Raw genomic sequence first — 18,907 nt, 5'->3', positions numbered from 1 at the left:
GAATTACAGGGTTACATATTAGATCCATTTTTAATATTTTTAGATACCTCCTTACTGTTTTCCATAGGGGTTGGACCAGTTTACAGTCTCACCAGCATTACCTGAGAATTCCTTTTTCTGTACATCCTCACCTACACTTGTTTCTTTTCCTTTTAATATGGGTCATTCCCATATGAGATGGTATCTTCCTATGAAAAGATTTAACAAGTCATCTTCCAGAAAATATATAGACTTACCAAGTGCCAGGTGTTGGGGATTTGGCAATAAGCAAGATAGTCTTTTCCCTTGGCATTGGTACAGAAAGAGACAGCTAATAATCACATGGCCAAGTTTAGGTGTCATATAAAGAAGTTGCATATGTAGAAGGCAAGGTTAAATGTTTTGGAGTTACATCTCATTATTAAATAATAAACCAGACAATAATCTATATAATAGATGTTTTATACTTAACCATTCCCTCTCCTTTTTTTTTTAAACTTGAAATAGCAGATAATATATGGTGTATATGCTTTAAATATTTAATATAAGGGTAGTAGAGCTAACAATTTATTAGCTTTTGATTTTTGTCCTAGCAGGATGAAATGGTGTTTTGTGAATTCAAATTGCTCAACACATTGAAAGGGAACAGCTTAAATTTTATTACACAATATTCATAAAAATCAAGTATACTTTTATGAGATTTATAATGGCATATTTGGGAAATTTAGTATATTATTGACATTTGAGAGGGATATTTTTTCCAAGAATAGGAGAGTCTTCAAAATCTTAAACTTCACTAGGGCATGTCATTACCCCATAAGACACACTAAGATATAAGTGAAATATTTAAATATCTTTTGTATCTTTATTGGTTCTCTATAAGGTCAGGTGTAAGTACAGATCTAAAGAAATTTGTAGACTCATTTTCCAAAAACTTTCATTTCATTAGACTTCTTCACTTTCATCAGTACTAGTGGTTAATTTTCTTCTAAGACTCTTAAAAAAACCATGAAAGTTACTGCATTCTTGACAACCATCAGAAAAATATTAGAACATATTAGTCCATGATGTTGGCTCCCTATTGGGATAGGGACATACTTGATGATATAATCTCAGAGTTCATGATTTAAATGAAGCTTTTAGAAAATAAATCACTATAAGTCATCAACTATTAGAATCAAAGACCATACCTGAAAGTGAGAATGTTAAATCCACAAATGCTAAAGCTTTGGAGTACAAAATGCTATCTGGCATTCATCTCTTTATTGTTATAGCATATGTGAAAGAATTTTGATGGAGGTCAGGTGATGAAGAACTTTGAGATGAATATCTTATAATAAATTGCTATAGAACACTGAAAATTAGATTTTCAGCCTTACGTCATATGTAGTACAATGGTTGATTCTCAATTTGTCACAAATCCATAAATATTCTGAACCTCAGTTTCTTTCTCTTTAATGAGAGTTGGTAATTCCTATTCCTAAGGGCAGAGGATGGACTAAACTTATGAGATGTTTTTATAAATTTGAATGCCACCCAGTAAACCAAGGTGTTATATCATTCAATTTAGGGATCACTGGCATTAAATCTCCACTTTTGTTCTCCAATTAGAACAAAAGACATGGGAAACACCAATAAATTGAAATGGACATTATGTAAAGAGTTTAACTTACCTCTTTTACAAACCACTGACAAAAGGCAGGACCAATCCACTCTCTTGCATGTATACCACAGTCTATCCAGACAGCTCTTTTGTAAGATCGTGATCTTCTGCCCAGCTAAAGATAAGAGTATTCATAGTAACCAACACAGGTTCTTGTTTTTGAATTCATGACAAGCGCACTTTAGTAAGGTTTCATCGTAATTCTTCACTATAGTTTAGTTCTTTATGTAACCCCATAAAAAAGATTAAGAGATTTCCTATTTATTTTAGAAGTCCAGGCTTATTCCTACAAAAACTATAAATTTATTACCCTAATTAAAAATAAATGAACTGGAAAATACCCAAGGGAAACATATTTGTTAAACAGCTATGTTTTATTGGTAAAGTGAAATCTTATTTCAACACAAGATGGAACAACAACTCAATTTGTAGAAAGAGGTGACAGATTTTTCCTTACCTTCCTATTATATCAATAATACTTAAAACTTGGCTTCTAATCTTGTAAGCTATAGGTAGTTCTTGACATTCTAGTCACAGGGGATCTAATTTTCACTTATTCATTATCTCACACAACTAATATTATATGAAATCCTTTTCAGTGCTAGACATTGTGCTTGGCAGTGGAGATTCAATAATGAAAAAACAGTTCTCTGCTAGTGGGGAGGCAGACCTGTGAGTACACAATCACTATATGCATATATATATATATATATATATATATATATATATATATATGTTACTTTGGGAACAAGGGATGTTGTGTCTAATTTTCCTGGGAAAGAAAATATTTCAAAGAGCAGCATGAGTAGTTGATGAACTTGATGCTTGCCTAGCAGATAAGTTAGAAGAAGGCATCTCTAGGTTGGAAGAGAATCTGAGCATACCATATTTGAGGAATGGCTTCTGGAGTAAGAGGATGGTAGGTGAAAAGAAAATGGATATAGAGGCAGAGAACATACACATGGATATTACATAAAAGAGGTGAGGCTTCTGTGTGAATGTGAGAAAGAGTATGAGCTCACACTGACAGTGTGGAGGAAAGATTAAAGATAGAGGACAGGGACTTGAAGTTTGGTATACTGAGCCCATTATTGCAATAATCTGAGAAGAATAGTTTCAAATATAAATTTGGAAAGTGGGGACCAGAGATTAGGATAGACCCAAAAGATATTTAGGAGAATCATCAATTCTTTGTTGTAGATTTAAAATAGTTAAAATAAAGGAGAGGAATTTAGGAAGATCCTCCTCTTTCTGGACTGGGTGCATCTGCATTTGAGGTGCTTTTATAGACATCCAGATATGAACAAAAAGTAGGCAATGAAGATAAATTTAAAGCTCAGAGTGTGACTCTATTGAGTAGAAAAGTCTAGAATGATTACCTAGAAATATTCTATTGAGAGTTGTTTGAGGGAGGGTAGATATGAGGAGAGGGTCCTAGAATTAGCAGAATGTAAGGAAAGACAAGGGCAGAGGGGTCTGTGAATGAGACCTGAGGGAATGTTCAGAGAAGAAGTGAGGAGAATCACTAGAAGTTATTGTTGGCAAGAGAAGGGTTAGAGGTGTCAAATTTATTGTTTGAGCAGGACACATGTGTCTCTATATAATGGCTAAATAAGGAGGGGATGGGGGGGGGGAGGAAGAAGGGCAGAGACCAGTGTGTCAAGGTCTGACTGGGAGGTGAGAGAATAAAGACAATGAATACAGATTAAATCCTTTTAGATGTTTGTCTTCAAATGTATGGTGAACTATTGTTCAGTAGCTAGATTGGTTATGAGTTGCTACTACTTAAGATGAACTAATTTTGAAGTTTTTTTCAAGTGGATCAAAAAATCTGAATGTTAAAAGAAGTCTTCTCTGGAATACTCAAAGGCAAGTATCAAATATGGCTCAACTTGGGCCTCCCTTGGTGGCACAGCAGTTGAGTGCTGCGCTGCGAAGCTGCCTGCAGCCTCTGCAGTGCCGGTTTGATCCCTGGCCACAGGGCGAGGGTCCCACATGGCGTGCAGACCTCTCCTGCCACCCGCTACTTCCCTCAGCAGTGTACTTTTTCAATCAGCCTGTTCTGTTCCCCGCTCTGGCTCTGGTGAATTCTCTCACCCTCCCGCACTTCTGACTGTACCTAGTGCTTGTATAAATAAATAATCTTTAAAAAAATATATGGCTCAACTTTCCCCACCCCCTGAAATTATTAGATGTTAAATATGAGATATTATGAAAGACCATTTCCTCTTGTCAAAGTTGAAGATGAACGTCTAAGCAGATATTTATTTAATAATTTCTCATTTTCACCTTTAGAACAAAAAGAGATCTTCCTTCATATGATTTTCCAATTGAGAACATATGAATGAAGCCTGTATAAGTTTTATTCAGATGATGCATCCAATTCTGAATCTAAAAGCAAAAAAATATAAACCATGTCAGACTCTCATAACTATGGAAATTTTAGTACAGAAAAGATAAAAACTACAATAGGTCTCAGAACTCAGAGGACCATTAAATTAAAAAAAGCCCAGTTATTTTCCATTAATTCTTTTGAATTCTTAAAATTATTTTATTTTCTACCTTTACAAATAATAATGTCCTCCTATCCTTATGTTTTTCCCTCTTTATAGCATACCTTCTATTGCCATTTATCATTAATATCTTGATGATAGAAATTTACAGATAGCTAATGTGTTCTGGGTTCTTTTTGAAAGTCAAAATTTATTTCTGGGTCCTCCCTGATGGCACAAGGGGTTAAGCGTCAGGATTATGAAGCAATCTGCAGCCACTGCAGCACGAGTTCAATCCCCGGCCAGGGTGGTGACCCACATGGCTCAGCAGACCTCTCCTGTCTCACCCATTGCTCCTCTCTCTTTCTCTGGGTGAATCCTCTCATCCTCTGGCCTGTACCCCAGCTCTTGTATGCATAAATCTTTCAAAAACCAAAAAAACTTATTTCTATCTCTCCCCAAGCATTTAAGAGGAAAAAAAAAAATCAACTTCAAGAAAACCATCCAAACTACTTGAAAGTATTCATTAAATTCCCACATATTGTAATTTGCCACTAAGCGGAAGATGCTAACTAAAAGAGACATTATCTTTTGCATTTAAACATTATTCTGCTAAGTCACACACTGGAGAGCATACTCTGAATAGTTTCTCCAGTAATAGTGTACATTTGCATTGATCCATTCACAGACACTTATCTGTCATCAGGAGAAGGTATATTTGAGATGGATAAAGAAGGCACTTAGAAAGATAGGTGATAATTTTGACTTAAAAGCCCTCTAAAGAGTAAGGAAGTCACACAAAAGTATCCCACTGTTCCATGCTGTGAAGGAGGCTCTGCTGAAAAAGTGAATTTTGGAAAGCACCCATATTTTCTTTCTATTATTTAGTCTCATGAGTAGGATATAAGCAGGATATGTCTCTATATATTTGTACATAAACACATTTTTAAAAATTCACTTGTTAATAACACTTCTATGTAAAACTTTTTAATCCCCCACACCCCATCTTTGCATCTGTTCCAGGGAAGATTTCAAAGTTCACATTACCTGTCAACCAAGTCATTGGCCTTGAATTCTGTCTATCTGAAACTTCCATGGCTTTTTAGTGAAGGTCTTTGTAGAAGTACAGATACCTTACTTTACTTTTCCATTGCACTTCCCCTGTCCTTTGTAGGAGTGGGTTGGGCAAAGCAGGTGAAATTCAAATCATTTTGCTATGTCTTCTATGGCAGTAAAAGGCTTAATGGAAGAGGTGACTGATCAGAATGCCTAGGCAATATGAGCTATATATACTTTTCATATAGCCCCACTGTCACTATGCATTTCTCCCAGTCCTTAGATCTAAATAAGATTGCATTTGTAAAGAAAAAAAAAAAACAAAACAACAAACCAATAATGACTCCTTTGATTACATACTTCTTCTAAGGAGTGATAAACCTCATAATTATATTCAGCAAGTGATCTTCGACTTCTCTGGGTTTGCAAACTGCTTCCCTTTTCCAGTGCTTTCTGCAGATCATCTATGAGTATCCTGGATTTGAAATGATAGAAAATCAGATAATATCAAGGGAAAGTCACACATGCATGAAAATGACAATGAAAATGGACATTTCTAAAAATACTAAAATGTTGGGAAATTTTTTTTCAGACAATAAAAACTATTAAATGTAATGAATTAAAAATGTAAAATTATAAGCAGATGTTCCCAAATAGTATTATAACTACCACTGATTGAACAGTTACTAGACAGACAGGAACCTTTATATATATTGAATACCTACCAGGTACTAGGCATTGTATTGTTTTTTTTCACATATGATCTTATTTTTTTTTTTTTAAATTTGACCATAGTAACCATGATGTGGATTTTATTGTTATCTCCATTTTACAAATGGAGAAACAGGTTCAAAAGTGTTAAGAACACACCAATGTTACTCTGCTGGTTTTACAGAGCCAGAATTTGAATTTGGAATGTGAACCCAAATTTTAATCTTTTGACCCCAGGTCCAGTGTAACATTTTGAAAACTGAAACAAGACTCCATTGCCACTTCCTCTTTTCCTGCTGCTTCTTTCTTTCTTTCTTTTTTTTTTTTAAGATTTATTTATTTATTTATACAAGCACTGGGTACAGTCAGAAGCACGGGAGGGTGAAAAAATTCACCAGAGCCAGAGCGGAGAGCAGAGTAGGCAGACTAATGAAGTACACTGCTGTGGGGAGCAGCGGGTGGCAGGAAAGGTCTGCGCGCCATGTGGGACCCTCGCCCTGTGGCCAGGGATCAAACCGGCGCTGCAGAGGCTGCGGGCAGCTTGCTCAACTGCTGCACCACCAGGGAGGCCCTCCTGCTGCTTCTTTCTGTCCCCATCTCTTTCATCATTGGAAGATTTTTCTTGTCTCTCCCAGCATACCTGGCCCAATACTCATAGGGCAAAGTAGGTAAGAAACTGTCTTCAAGGAAACTGACAATCAAAACAAAAACCTAGCTTTAACAAAGGCATTTTCACTGCCTGCCAGTATTAAGAATACCAAGAGTAGACAAACTCAGTTAATCAAAGTGAATGAATTTGGAAATTGAAGACTGAGGTCGCGGTGGCTGTAATGTGTGGAACCAGATCTAGCTGGAGTTATTAGCTTATTTTTAAATTTTTAATGCAGTACCATTGTTTTATAGCCTTGTTAATTTCTTGACAGTATAGGATTTCTCCCCCCAGGGGTGGTTATACCAGCTGTCCCCGCACTAAAACACCCATAGTCCTCCACCATAGTCCATTTGCCCTCCCCACATGCCTCAGATCTATGCTCCATTTTCAAGGGTTGGTTTTAAAGTCTGTCCTTGTCTGACCCTTTCTTTGGTTTCTCTATATTCTTGATGAGACATCTGATCTACATACAGGCTTGTCTTCTCAACACTCACCCATCTCTTCTAACTAGGGTGCCATGCGCTAACAAGGTGCTCACTCTTTGGAATATTTAGAGATGTTAAAGAGCCCCTAAATTATTTCTTCTGGGCCTGGCAGGCAGCTAAAAAGTTTTGCTTGCGTGTTTTATCTTTTTTTTTTTTTTAAAGATTTTTATTTATTTATGCATATAAGAGCTGGGGTACAGGCCAGAGTTGTGTGCATGTGAAGGGGGGTGAGAGGATTCATCAGAGACAGAGTAGGGAGCAGAACAGGCAGATTGACTGAAATACACTGCTGAGAGGAGCAGCAGGCAAGTCAGGAGAGGTCTGCAGTGCCATGTGGGTTGCTCGCTGGCCGGCTGGGGAACTTGTGCTGTGGAGGCTGCGCACAGCTTCATAGGTTGCATCTTAACCCCCTGCGCCACCAGGGAGGCCCACATGTTTTATCTTTCAAAAGAATTTACAGAAGGTGAAATTAGAGCTAAGGAATTTTACAGTACAGCCAGTGCAGGTCTTAAAAATCAAAATGGACCTGTATGTCTGTGTCTACACTTCCTTTGTTGAGAGAGAATATGGAATGGTCAAGAAAGCTAGTTTGATTAGGGCTGAGGTGGTTTTAAACTGTCAACACCTTCTAGTTACTGCAGTCAATCTTTAGATATGCCTCCCTCACCCTGTCATGTATCCATTTTCATTGGCTGTTTCTCTATCTGAAGAAACTAGATTTGCCATTGCCAGAAATCTAAAGAGTCTTCTTCTAAAATCCCAGTTGAAACAGATAAAAATACACAAACAAAAATAGAAACTTTAAAAATATTCAAAAAGTTTAGGGCGTTTACAAAACTGATATATTTTTTTGCAATACTTGTAAAGTGGACAGATTGTCTAAATATAAATAAGTGCAGATAACTTGTTTCCACTCAAGGTAAGAGCAATTTCTCTGATTCATCACTTGGGTTGCCAGTTCTTGGTAGAAAAACCATTGTTGCCTTAAAAAAGGTAATATTTTCCCAAGAGTTTCAGTATGAAAAGTTATTTATGCTTCTTAGTTGATTAGATTTTTGTAATTTATTGTCAATCGACAAATACTTGTTACCACATATAAAATGCTCAGAAAACTGTCTAAATATTCTAAAGGAGAATGGCTCCCACAAAAGATTTGTTTTAATATTTTCTTGTCAACTTTGCTAGTGTTTTCAATGAAGTAAGAAAATGATAAAGTCTCAGTTTGATGTTGAAAGCTATCACATTAGGTTATTAACTCCTTTAATGAATATACTCTTAAGTTTCTCAGTTTTATTTTAAAGTTTCCTAGTGCTATAAAAAGAGCTAGTCTTTGGATTCCTAGTGTTTTATCCATTCATTTAAATTAGTGATTCTTAAGTTGGGTTGCTTCAGAACCCACACTAGATCCTGTTACATCAGAATAGAATGTAAATAGGGTATGGGTCTGATTTAAAAACACATCAGATGATTTTAAAAATATTGTCAGGCTTAAGAACTACTAATTTAGACTAGCAATTTGGAAACCAGTAATTTAGGCTAATTAAATCTGGGGACTCACTGCTCTCAGTCCTCTAGATTAATTTCAAATAAATATTTTTTTAAAGATTTATTTATGCATACAAGAACTGGGGTATAGGCCAGAGGTGCAGGGGGTGAGAGGTGCAGGGGCCTCACTAGAGTGGCGAGCAAAACAGGCATATCTACTGAAATGCACTGCTGAGGGGAACAGTGAGTGAGACAGGAGAGGTCTGCTGTGCCATGTGATTCAGCTGTAGTGGCTGGCGATAGCTTGATAGCACTGAGTCTTTAACCCCTATGCCACCAGGGAGGTCCCTAAATCAATATTTTAAATAGATCATAAGTACACGACTGAGCCTTGCTTGTCTGTGCTGGACATGGTCAACTCTTTATAGCACTTATTATCCTTCTTTCTTGGACTTGCTGTACTGCAAAAGCTCTAGATAATCTTGCAGCTAGTGTTCTGGGTACAAATTTGTGATCTCTGACAAGCTAGAAGTTAAGAGCAAGGCAGAGGTCATCTCTTGATGCTGCTGTCTTAGCCACGTTGTGGTCACATAGACATGACTGTTCAGAAGGGGTTGCAGGCTGGACTTGCTCCAGCATCTAGTTACCAGCTTCATGCTGTGATCAGCAGTGGTAGTGGCAGGAGTAGTATAGCAACAGCCTCCTGACCTGTGGACTGTCACACAAAGAAGTAAACTATTTTATAGATTGAATTGCGTCCTTCAAATTTGTGTGTGCTCAGAATGTGGCGTTATTTGGAAATTGGGCTGTTTTAGGTGTAATTAAGAAGAAGCCACTAGGGTGGGCCCTAATCCAACATGACTGGTATACTAATAAAGGGTAAATTGGTTGTTTGGGTAGATAAAAAAATTCTAGAAATGGATGGTGCCCATGGTTGCACAGCAGTGTAAATGTGCTTAAGGCCTCATGTTTTATGTTTAAAATGGTAAATTTTATGTTATTTATATTTTATCACAATTTAAAAAAAGGGAAAGATGAGAACACAAAGATAGACATACATAGAGGGAAACAGTAGGAAGAGACGGTGAGAAGATGGCCATGAACAAACCAGGAGGGAGGCCTGGGAGATCCTTCCCTCACAAACAACTAACACTGCTGACACCTTGATTTCAGACTTCTAGCCTCCAGAAACATGAGATAACTGTTTGTTTTTTAAACCAACAAACCTTTGGCCCTTTGTTTTGGTAGCCCTACTTGAGTGATTCAGGGTCACTGATCAGTAACAGACTGTACTTAATACAGGCCATGGGTACATCTAGACCTATTGTCCTTGCAAGTATTTAAATGGAAGTCAGTAGACTGACAAGAACATGATATCCCCAAAATGGTTTTTGTTACCATTCTATTTTTTTAGTTACATATATCTGATTACTACTCCTATCCCAAATTGTATACTCCTCCCCTCCCATAATAGTGACTAGAATTATTAAGAATTTTGCAAGTGATGTCATCACTTGGTATGAAAACATGTCCCCAAAGCTTCCAGGATGGGTAAGAGAGTCTCAAAATTTGAATTTCCTTTTTTTTCCAGGTATTTTATTGATAAAACAATAGAATTTCTCTTAGCAGAATAGCACCTTATCTGTTATTTCATTGAGACAGGTTGATCATCTCTAGGGGCAATACATAAGGGGTCATGATCTCTTTGCTTTGAAGATGACTATAGTTACATGTATGGCTGTACAGAATAAGTGATAATATTTTGAAAATACTCAGGGCTATAATAAATTGAGTCTTATGTGTTATCTTGGGACCAACAAAATGAATACTAAGTGATTGTTCCCTATAGGAGACAACAGATTAAAAGCACTCATTTAAGATTATATGCTCTGTGATATTTTTTCTTTATCAGTTTCGCATGATTTATATTTAATGACAGAAAAGGGACTTGTTAAAATAACTGATATATTCTTTTTTTACTGAATAATTATTAATGAAGCATGTGTGTTATTGCTTGGCACCTAGAGATATAATTGCCAAGCTCTTTCCTGCCAGGCATTCACAAAATGAAAGCATGTCTTCAAAGCTACAGTAATGACTACAATGTGTCCAACATGAACAATAACTTTATGCACAGCTGTGTCTCTATTCTAGAAGCACAGACAAAATACTTTTCTCCAAAATGCATATCAGTGCTTTTATAAGACTGTAATGATCTTTTTGGCAGGGCAGTATTTCTGTGGATGAGGAGGCATGCCACCACCACTCTGCACCCCTTAGCACAGCGACAAGGGCCCTCATTTGACCCAGGTCCTCAGACCTTGCCAGACACTATTAGGGATCTTTGTGTCAGTTTTGGCAGCACAAGAACTTGCTAAAATGTTGGGGTAGTTGAAGTTAATCATTTACAACCATTTCCCTCAGTCCTAAAATTCTAGGACACCAAAGAGACGGTTAAGTTACTCCCTTCTGTCTCAATATTCACATTGTGCTTCCTACCCTATCACAACTTGCCTCCACCCCGAAATCCTGCATTGACTCCATCTCTCCACCATTTCCTTGTGCTTACTGGAATCCCTCTTCCATTGTAAAGAAAATTCCCACATTCTCTAGTCTTTTCAAAGAAGCCTCATTTTTGCCGTAAGAGAAATTGGATTCTCAAGAACACACATTCTTTTGTATCTGTCTGTTCTTCCACCTCACCTACCAAGGGGTCAGAAGGGAGAGAGGTCAGTGACCCACTGGATCCCATTTTATATCTTCCCCCTTAATTTGTAACTTCCAGGAAGAACTCTTCTTCCCTTCAGCATCATGTTATTCCTGTTGCTTTCCCCTAACTTTAATCTTCCCAGCTCCTTCATGGCCACCCCCTGAATCTTGTCACCAGTCATATTTGTTCTGGTCCAGAATTCTTGACATCCAACAGCCTACACCTTGTCAAAACTTCCATTTTTGTTGCCTTCAGTCACACTACACATTTTTCATTCTAAAGATCTTCATATCTTTTATTTTTCCATTGTGTGCCTTCCTTTTTTATATCTAGGTTAGGCCCCATGGGTGAATACTTGAGCTAGTATCTCACTGGGAATCTCCACTTCCTTGCACCAAGATCATTCTGTCATTCTACCCAACAAAACTTCAATCCTGCATCCGTTCTGCTTTGCAACAACTCCTTTTATTAGTTCTACCCCCAGTTTTTCTCTTGGCAGTACTGTTCAATGAGTTTCTTTGCTTCTATAGATAATTTTGCTTCTTCATGAGAAAATTTAGCTGGCATGTCTTTCAACTTGCTGACTTTTCTCTCTACAATCTTAATCTGATGCCATTTGCATCTTTGTAATTATAATATATGAAGAGATAATCTTCAAACCCAGTCCTCCACCTGTGCATTCTTTCCCTGCATCATTTATATCTCCTTCCCCATTGGTCCCAACAACACTCAGCCTACCTGCCCATATTGCTCCCACTGAAATAACACACCAATTTTAAGCAGTCATCATGCTGCAACCACCTGTTATTACTCCTCATTATTTGCTTCTTTTTATTCTGACTTCTAAGAGCACTAGTCTGCCTTGCTCCTCCATGTTCTCACCTTCTGTTCACTTCTCTGTCTTTTGCTCCTAACAATCTAATCCCAGTATTAGAGTTACCAAAACAATTACCATTACTAAATCCAAAGGAAACTTGTCAGTCTTCTCTCTGGATATTACTACCGTACTTGGCACTATAAACATATTTCTTCTTTGACTCTTATGACTATCTTCTACTTCCTCTAGTCTTACTGCTCTCACTATGCCTTTAAAAACAGCTCTGAAAAATATCCAAACCTGTTGGAATCTGTCTATTCAGTCACTCAAGCCAAAGACTTGGAGTCATTCTTGACTTCATCCTCTTCCACCCACATCTGACCAAGTGCTGAGTCCAGGTGATTTTGCTTCTGAACTATTTTTTAAAATCTTTTCCTATTCCGCGAATCTGGTCCTGATTTAGGGCCTCACTCTCTCTTATCTGGAGTGTTATTGTAGTATTCTATTATTGTAGTATTCTATTGTAGTATTCTACTGCTACTCCTGCCCAGTTACATGTAACACCCTTGCTTAATTCCTCCATTTGTGTACCAAGGCCTATAGGATAAGATCTGAGCATCAGGCTTCCTACAACAGGCCAGGCCTCCTCTTGGCTCTATGGCTTTTTTTTCACTCTGATAGATACTTTATGTACGAATAACAAAGATCACCTGTAGGTCCCTGGACATGTTTTGCTGCTCCTTCCCTGTGCTTGTATTGTTTCCCCTGCCTGCAAGGTCTTGGGTTTCATCCTCTGCCTAGCTGACACCACTCCTGCAGGAAATTTTTCTGCCTCCCATTCACCTTCTAGGTATTTTTAGATAGCACTACTTTCCTCATACAGAAAAAAAATTTGTGTTTACACTAGCCATCTAGTAGTAATGGGAGGAAAATGTGTCAGTGTAGCTGCTCTCCTCTCTCCCATTACATTAATAAGCTTATCAAAGGTGAATATAACTGTTATATTCATGTTGGTTTTCCCAATTTAGAAATTAGTACCTGAAACATTTTGGAAGGCATTCAATATATAACCTGTACATAGCTCTCATTCAATTCAGTTTAGTTTAAATGAATTAAGCAAGCGAAAAAGAATGCTTACTTGTACTGGATGTTGGCTTCCTGTAAGAAGGCTAACAGGATCCAGGAACCATTTTTGGGAATATGGACATCCGTAACTGTTCCTTCTGATACATAGGAGATGCTGCTGGGCTGCCACAGGTCTACCTGTAGTGCAGGAACCAACCTATAATTCATATTCAATGCAGGTGGGGAAAGATCCATGTCACAATGTCAAATGCATTATTTATATACAGTAACATGAAACACTTTGGAATTAGACTGAATGCTTGCACAATTGGAATAAACTTATTCAATTTTGAATTTTGTATCCAAATGATATAGCATTAGAATTTCATCATAATTTACAGTAGTTTAAAGATCAGTAAATCCACAAGGTAAAAATGAGATAAAACAGGTTAAAGTATGCCTTTGATATTTTTTTAAATGATTGTACAAATATTTGAATATTTTTTGAGTCATTTACATGTCTATATAACTTTGGGGTAACATTTTTACTCCTCTATATGTATACTCTCACTCCCCCCAATTCTTGTAATTTCTCTCAAAGTCTAAGAATTGTTTTTGCTGTACTTTGTCAATGTATTTTTTTTTGTTATTTATAGTGAGTCCACAGACAAGTGAAATAACCCAATATCTGCCTTTCACTTTCTGACAGCATAAACATGTCAAGTTTCATCCACTTTATCCCAAAACACACTATTTACACTACTCAGCTATTCCAAAGTTTAACATTGAGTATATAGTCCATAATTATTTAGTCACCTGTCATTGGGCACTTAGATTGGTTGGTTCAGTGACGTGGGAGTACATAAACCTTTTCATCTTGGTAAATATTTAGTGGAAGTACTGCTTGGTCACATGGGCTTTCCATTTTTAAAGACATCTCCATACCTTTTCCACAGAGGCTGCACCAAATTGCATTCCCACCAACAGTAGATGAGTGTCCCTTTTACTCAGCATCCTTAAGAGAAAGATAAATGACCCTCTCTCCTACTAAACAAGCAAATTGTGGCAGTTTGACAACATTTGGTAACTGTAAATAGAACACTTTCCAGGTGCCTCCTCCCCACACATATGCCTTTTACCAGTTCCCACTCATTCTTTACATGTCAATAGAAACATTCCTTCTCAGGGCATACCTGCCAGCCAGTATAGGCTCCTTACCATAGTTCTGAGCCCATCTAATGCTTCTTTCATTATGTAACTTCCTCTTACCAAAATACAAACTCCTGGGGGAGTGGTCTGGGGCAAAGGATTTGTCTATTGGGATACCATCCCATGTGCTGAAAACAGTGCCTTGTACATATTAGCAACTCAGTCATTATTTGTCATGAGTACAGATCCTGTAGTCATTCATGATATGGTCCCCAATTCAAAGCACCTGTTCAGCGCTTTGCAGGAAAACAGTAGTAATGATTGCTTGGCTTACTATAGTGTGCCCAGTGCCTTCTCAATTGCTCTATATCTGACAGTCACTTCGTATTCATGGAAAGAGTGACCAAACTCAGCTGGGAAGGAGGAGAGCTTGATCTTTTATAAAAGCCTAGAGCCACATATTCTATTAAGCACAGTTTAACTTGACAATCTGTCTTCTGTTTGGGACTCTTCTTATTTGTTTGTTCTTGATCTCTGCTAAGCCCTGAGCAGGTTTAGTTACTGCGTCTCCAGCTAGGTGTCCAAGTTTGGTTTCTTCCAGGGAACTTTAGAAGACCAAAAATACTTTGTGACTGACTCCCTCATCCTACCATACAAGCAAATATTGGTAAACTGTGTTATAATTTATTTTGTACAGGGTAGAGAGGATTTTTTTTTATACAAGCACTGGGTACAGTCAGAAGTGCAGGAGGGTGAGAGAGAATTCACCAGAGCCAGAGTGTGGAACAGAACATGCAGACTGACAAAATACACTGCTGAGGGGACCAGCGGGCGTGGCAGGAGAGGTCTGCATGCCATGTGGGACCCTCGCAGGCAGCCGGGTATCGAACTGGCGTTGCAGAGGCTGCGGGCGGCTTTGCAGCCCAGCGCTGAACAACTGAGCCATGGGGAGGCCCAAGAGGCATTTATTTTTAGGACAAAGAGTCTACCTGTTTTCTTTCAAGCTGCTGACACTCACTAAGTTACAAGGGCAAATCTGACTCAGCTAACATGCTAGCCCTACAGTCATAGAAAAACAGAAGTCTGGGGCTGGAAGGGATACTGAGAGGTAATTTGATCCATCTGTCAGCCCTTGGGCAAGGATACATGTAGGATTGAATCAAACTGTCCCCAATAAATGCATCTAAACTACATCTTTTAAATTTCCAAAGGAGGAAAAAGTTGACAACATTCTAATGTAGCTCATATCTACATTTACCACATTGTCAGGCATTTTTCTTAATTCCTTATACCTGTAACACAGTTTCATTTTTTGCTTGTTCCATTCTTTAATGATGGCTTATTTCTTAACTTTTGACCATAAAGCATCTAGATGTCTTTCACTTATCTTTATATGCTATATTTTATACCTTTAATTATTTTGGGGATTTACCTTTAAATCTATTATAGGATAGATTTTAGATATTAAGGTTTGCTGCCATCCCTTAAAATCATTGGGGATGAAAAGATTGTGCTGTATTTAGAGGGGAAAAGAGACACAGGAACCTAAAATAATATGAATCACCACTCTGGAGATTACTGTATAGGTGCTATGTTCTGGGATGCATGCTAAATTAAAGATCTTCATCCCACAGAAAAGAATAGCTTTCTATAGGAAAGTTCCATGGAATTAACATATCCCACAGCATGACCTTGAGAAGACTTCTTAAGAAATTAATGTTATCAGAAAGCAGTATGTCTGAAGGAAACCACCAAAAAAGAATTAGCAAAATCAGGAACTGGATGTTGTTGTGATTATTAGGAAAGTAAATTAAAATAATCTGATTTTCTTCAGTAATATTTTGGAGAAAGTTTGCTTGGATAAGTAATATGAACATGTCCATGTGGGTGGCAGGCAAATTTCTATAGCAAGATATAGTGAAAGGTTACATGAGATTTGTAGAATGCCACCCACTTTATAGACATTATTATCTTTTAAATAATACTGTAAGATAGGAATTAATTACAGATATATTTAATGAGTGAGAAGACTCAGTTTTGTAGAGGTGAAGTCACTTCTCTAAGTCATAGTTCAAAAATAGTGACAATGCCCCTAATTTATAGACTGAATATTTTCAGGACTTTCTAAGAGTATCCCAGAACAAGAAGCTATTTCCAGAACAAGAAGCGATTTTCAGCTTCCCGACTTACATTTTGATGGGCTATGGCTGGTGGGTCTCAGTATGATGATTTGTCTTGGGGGTTATTGACTCTATAAATAATACACAGATATGCCAAAGTTCTAGTCAGCCTACTATAGGCAGATTACCATCAATCACTTCCTTAGGACCTGATCACATCTGAAGTGATAAACACTCTGAAATGAACAGCTGGGTGACCCTAGATAATGATGACAATAAAGTCTCAGCAATCTTTTTAGGACAGTCTAAGGCTATTGACCAAACATCCCAGGTCTTTGCTGCATAGCAAAAGGATATTTCAAAGAAAGGATGTTCCTTTGAGGAATCTTCTAGTCTTAGAACCTGGTGATGGTTTTTGTGTGTTCCTTTTCTCATGCAATTACCAGTCACATATAGTCAGTTATATATGTTCTTTGCAATCTGAAATGCTAGCTGTGCCAGCACTGGCTGTGTGACTATGAGGAATTTAAATATTTCTGAGCCTTAGTTTCATCATCTGTATTGTGCAGATAACTAAAAAAGTCTATCCGCAGATTCTTTTGTAGGATTAATCAGAATAAAAGAAAACATAATAGAGTCTGGCACATAATAAAAGCTCAAAAACATTAGCTATTACTATTATTTGAAAAACATATGAAAACCTGGGAAGATAAAATTCTACTTCATCTCTGTTTCAGATGGTTTTAAGGTGGGGGGAGGGGATCAATAAATAAACTAAAACTATGAACACAGCTGGGATGTTTCCTAGCACAAAGGGAAATAGCTAAATTAAGCCACTGTAGTGTAGTGACAGTTCCCTGGAGTCCAGCTCCCTAGGATGCAATCCAGGCTCTACTGTTTAGGGCAGGTTTCTTTACCATTCTGGGCCTCACTTTTTCATCTGTAAAATGAAGATGATAATTATGCTTCCTCGTGTTGGTTTCCATTAATGTATTTGTCTCTATTAGTATTTGATAATTTGTTGTTATAGGATTACAGAGATTATGGGAATGCAGTGATTAAGAGTATGAATTCTAGAATCAGTCAGGCTGAGTTTGAATACCAGTTCTGCTACTTACTAGCCATGTGACTTTGGGTAATGTGCATTAGCTCTCTGCTTACATTTCCTCATTTATAAAATAGGATTTTGAACAGTATGTTTTTCATGTATTTATTAGGGTTCAATTAACACATGTAAACAGTATATGGTGACTAGGAGACATTAAATTTATATTAGTTTTGTAGGGTTGCCATAACAAATTGCGACAGACCAGATGGTTTATTTTAAACCAACAAATTATTTTCTCACAATTCTGGAGACCAGAAGTTCAAAATCCAGGTGTTGGCAAGGCTATGTTACCTCTAATGGCTCTAAGGGAAGACCCATCTTTGTTTCTTCTAATATCTAGTGGCTGCAAGTAGCTTGTGGCCACATCATTCCAATCTCTGCCTCCATGGTATCCTTCTCTCTCTCTCTCTTATAAGGATACTTGTACTTGGATTTAGGGCCTGTCTGGGTAATCCATGATGCTATCATCTCAAGATCTTTAACTTCAGTACAGCCAAAAATATTATCCAAATTAGGTCACATTTGCAAGTTCTATGGTTTAGAACATGGCACGTCATTTTGGAGGCCACAATTCCATCCACTACAATTGTCATCTTAATACCTGTTTTCCCCATTATCTCTGTGAGACTAGAAAGGCTGGGGTTCTTTTCTCTTTATCCTTTTGTACCTTGTACTTAGAACCATGCATGATACAAAATAGCCACAAAGTAAAAATTTTTGCGGATGGAATAAATGAAACTGCATTTCTCTTTCCTCTTTCTTCAAATAATCTCTTTCCAAAGAGGGATTGGGGTCAAAATCAGGGGTTTGCAATTGTATGGGGAATATAAAAATAAAAAAAATTTTAAAAAAGTAACCGTTAAAAAAAATAATCTCTTTTCAGTACTGCTCCAGAATATTCTTTTATTCCTGCTTCTTATTCCCCTTACCATGAATTTGGTAAGGTGGTTCACTTGAATTTTGTACATTCATTCCACTTCTTATGTCAAAAGTCCTTAATTTTGAATTTTTATTACATTTATGTGTAATCTTAGACTATGCTGCTTCTTAGGTCACAGTATTGCATCCTTTTCTGATGATGGTAGCGGACTCTTCAGGTACAGTTATAGGAATGCTTATTTTTCATGGTATTATTTATCCTGGCTTTACTTTTATGAATTCTTAACATTGAAAATATCAGTGGACTACTGGAAGGGAAACTTGGCTAGAAAGTATGATCTCCTATAAGCTACAGGCATTTGATAAGCTATTAAAATTCTGGGACTAATTTCACCTAGCCCTTATCCTTTTCTCTTCAAGATCAGAAACATGTTGCAAGTTGTCACTTCTCTTAAGCACAGACTCCTCAAACATCCAATGAAAGACTTCAGAAATGTGGGTAACTAAGTTGACTGTTGTTTTACTATTAAAGACAT

General features: G+C 37.3%; 1 protein-coding gene across 1 annotated transcript in view; it reads right to left on the bottom strand.

Annotated features, from left to right (window-relative positions):
• The window catches only part of CPA6 (carboxypeptidase A6), a gene marked incomplete at both ends in the record, with an annotated part of 280,492 nt that overhangs the window by 74,218 nt on the left and 187,367 nt on the right, over positions 1-18,907 (bottom strand). The window contains 4 exons of the mRNA XM_084230452.1: positions 1,653-1,757; positions 3,932-4,033; positions 5,551-5,665; positions 13,189-13,313. Of these exons, the coding sequence (XP_084086578.1) occupies positions 1,653-1,757; positions 3,932-4,033; positions 5,551-5,665; positions 13,189-13,313 (447 nt within the window). The remainder of the gene's footprint in view (positions 1-1,652; positions 1,758-3,931; positions 4,034-5,550; positions 5,666-13,188; positions 13,314-18,907) is intronic.

Source organism: Talpa europaea (genome assembly GCF_964194135.1).
Source record: "Talpa europaea genome assembly, chromosome: 3".
Taxonomy (NCBI): domain Eukaryota; kingdom Metazoa; phylum Chordata; class Mammalia; order Eulipotyphla; family Talpidae; genus Talpa; species Talpa europaea.
The sequence above is the reverse complement of the archived record's forward strand: the minus strand, read 5'-3'. Positions and strand labels throughout refer to the sequence as shown.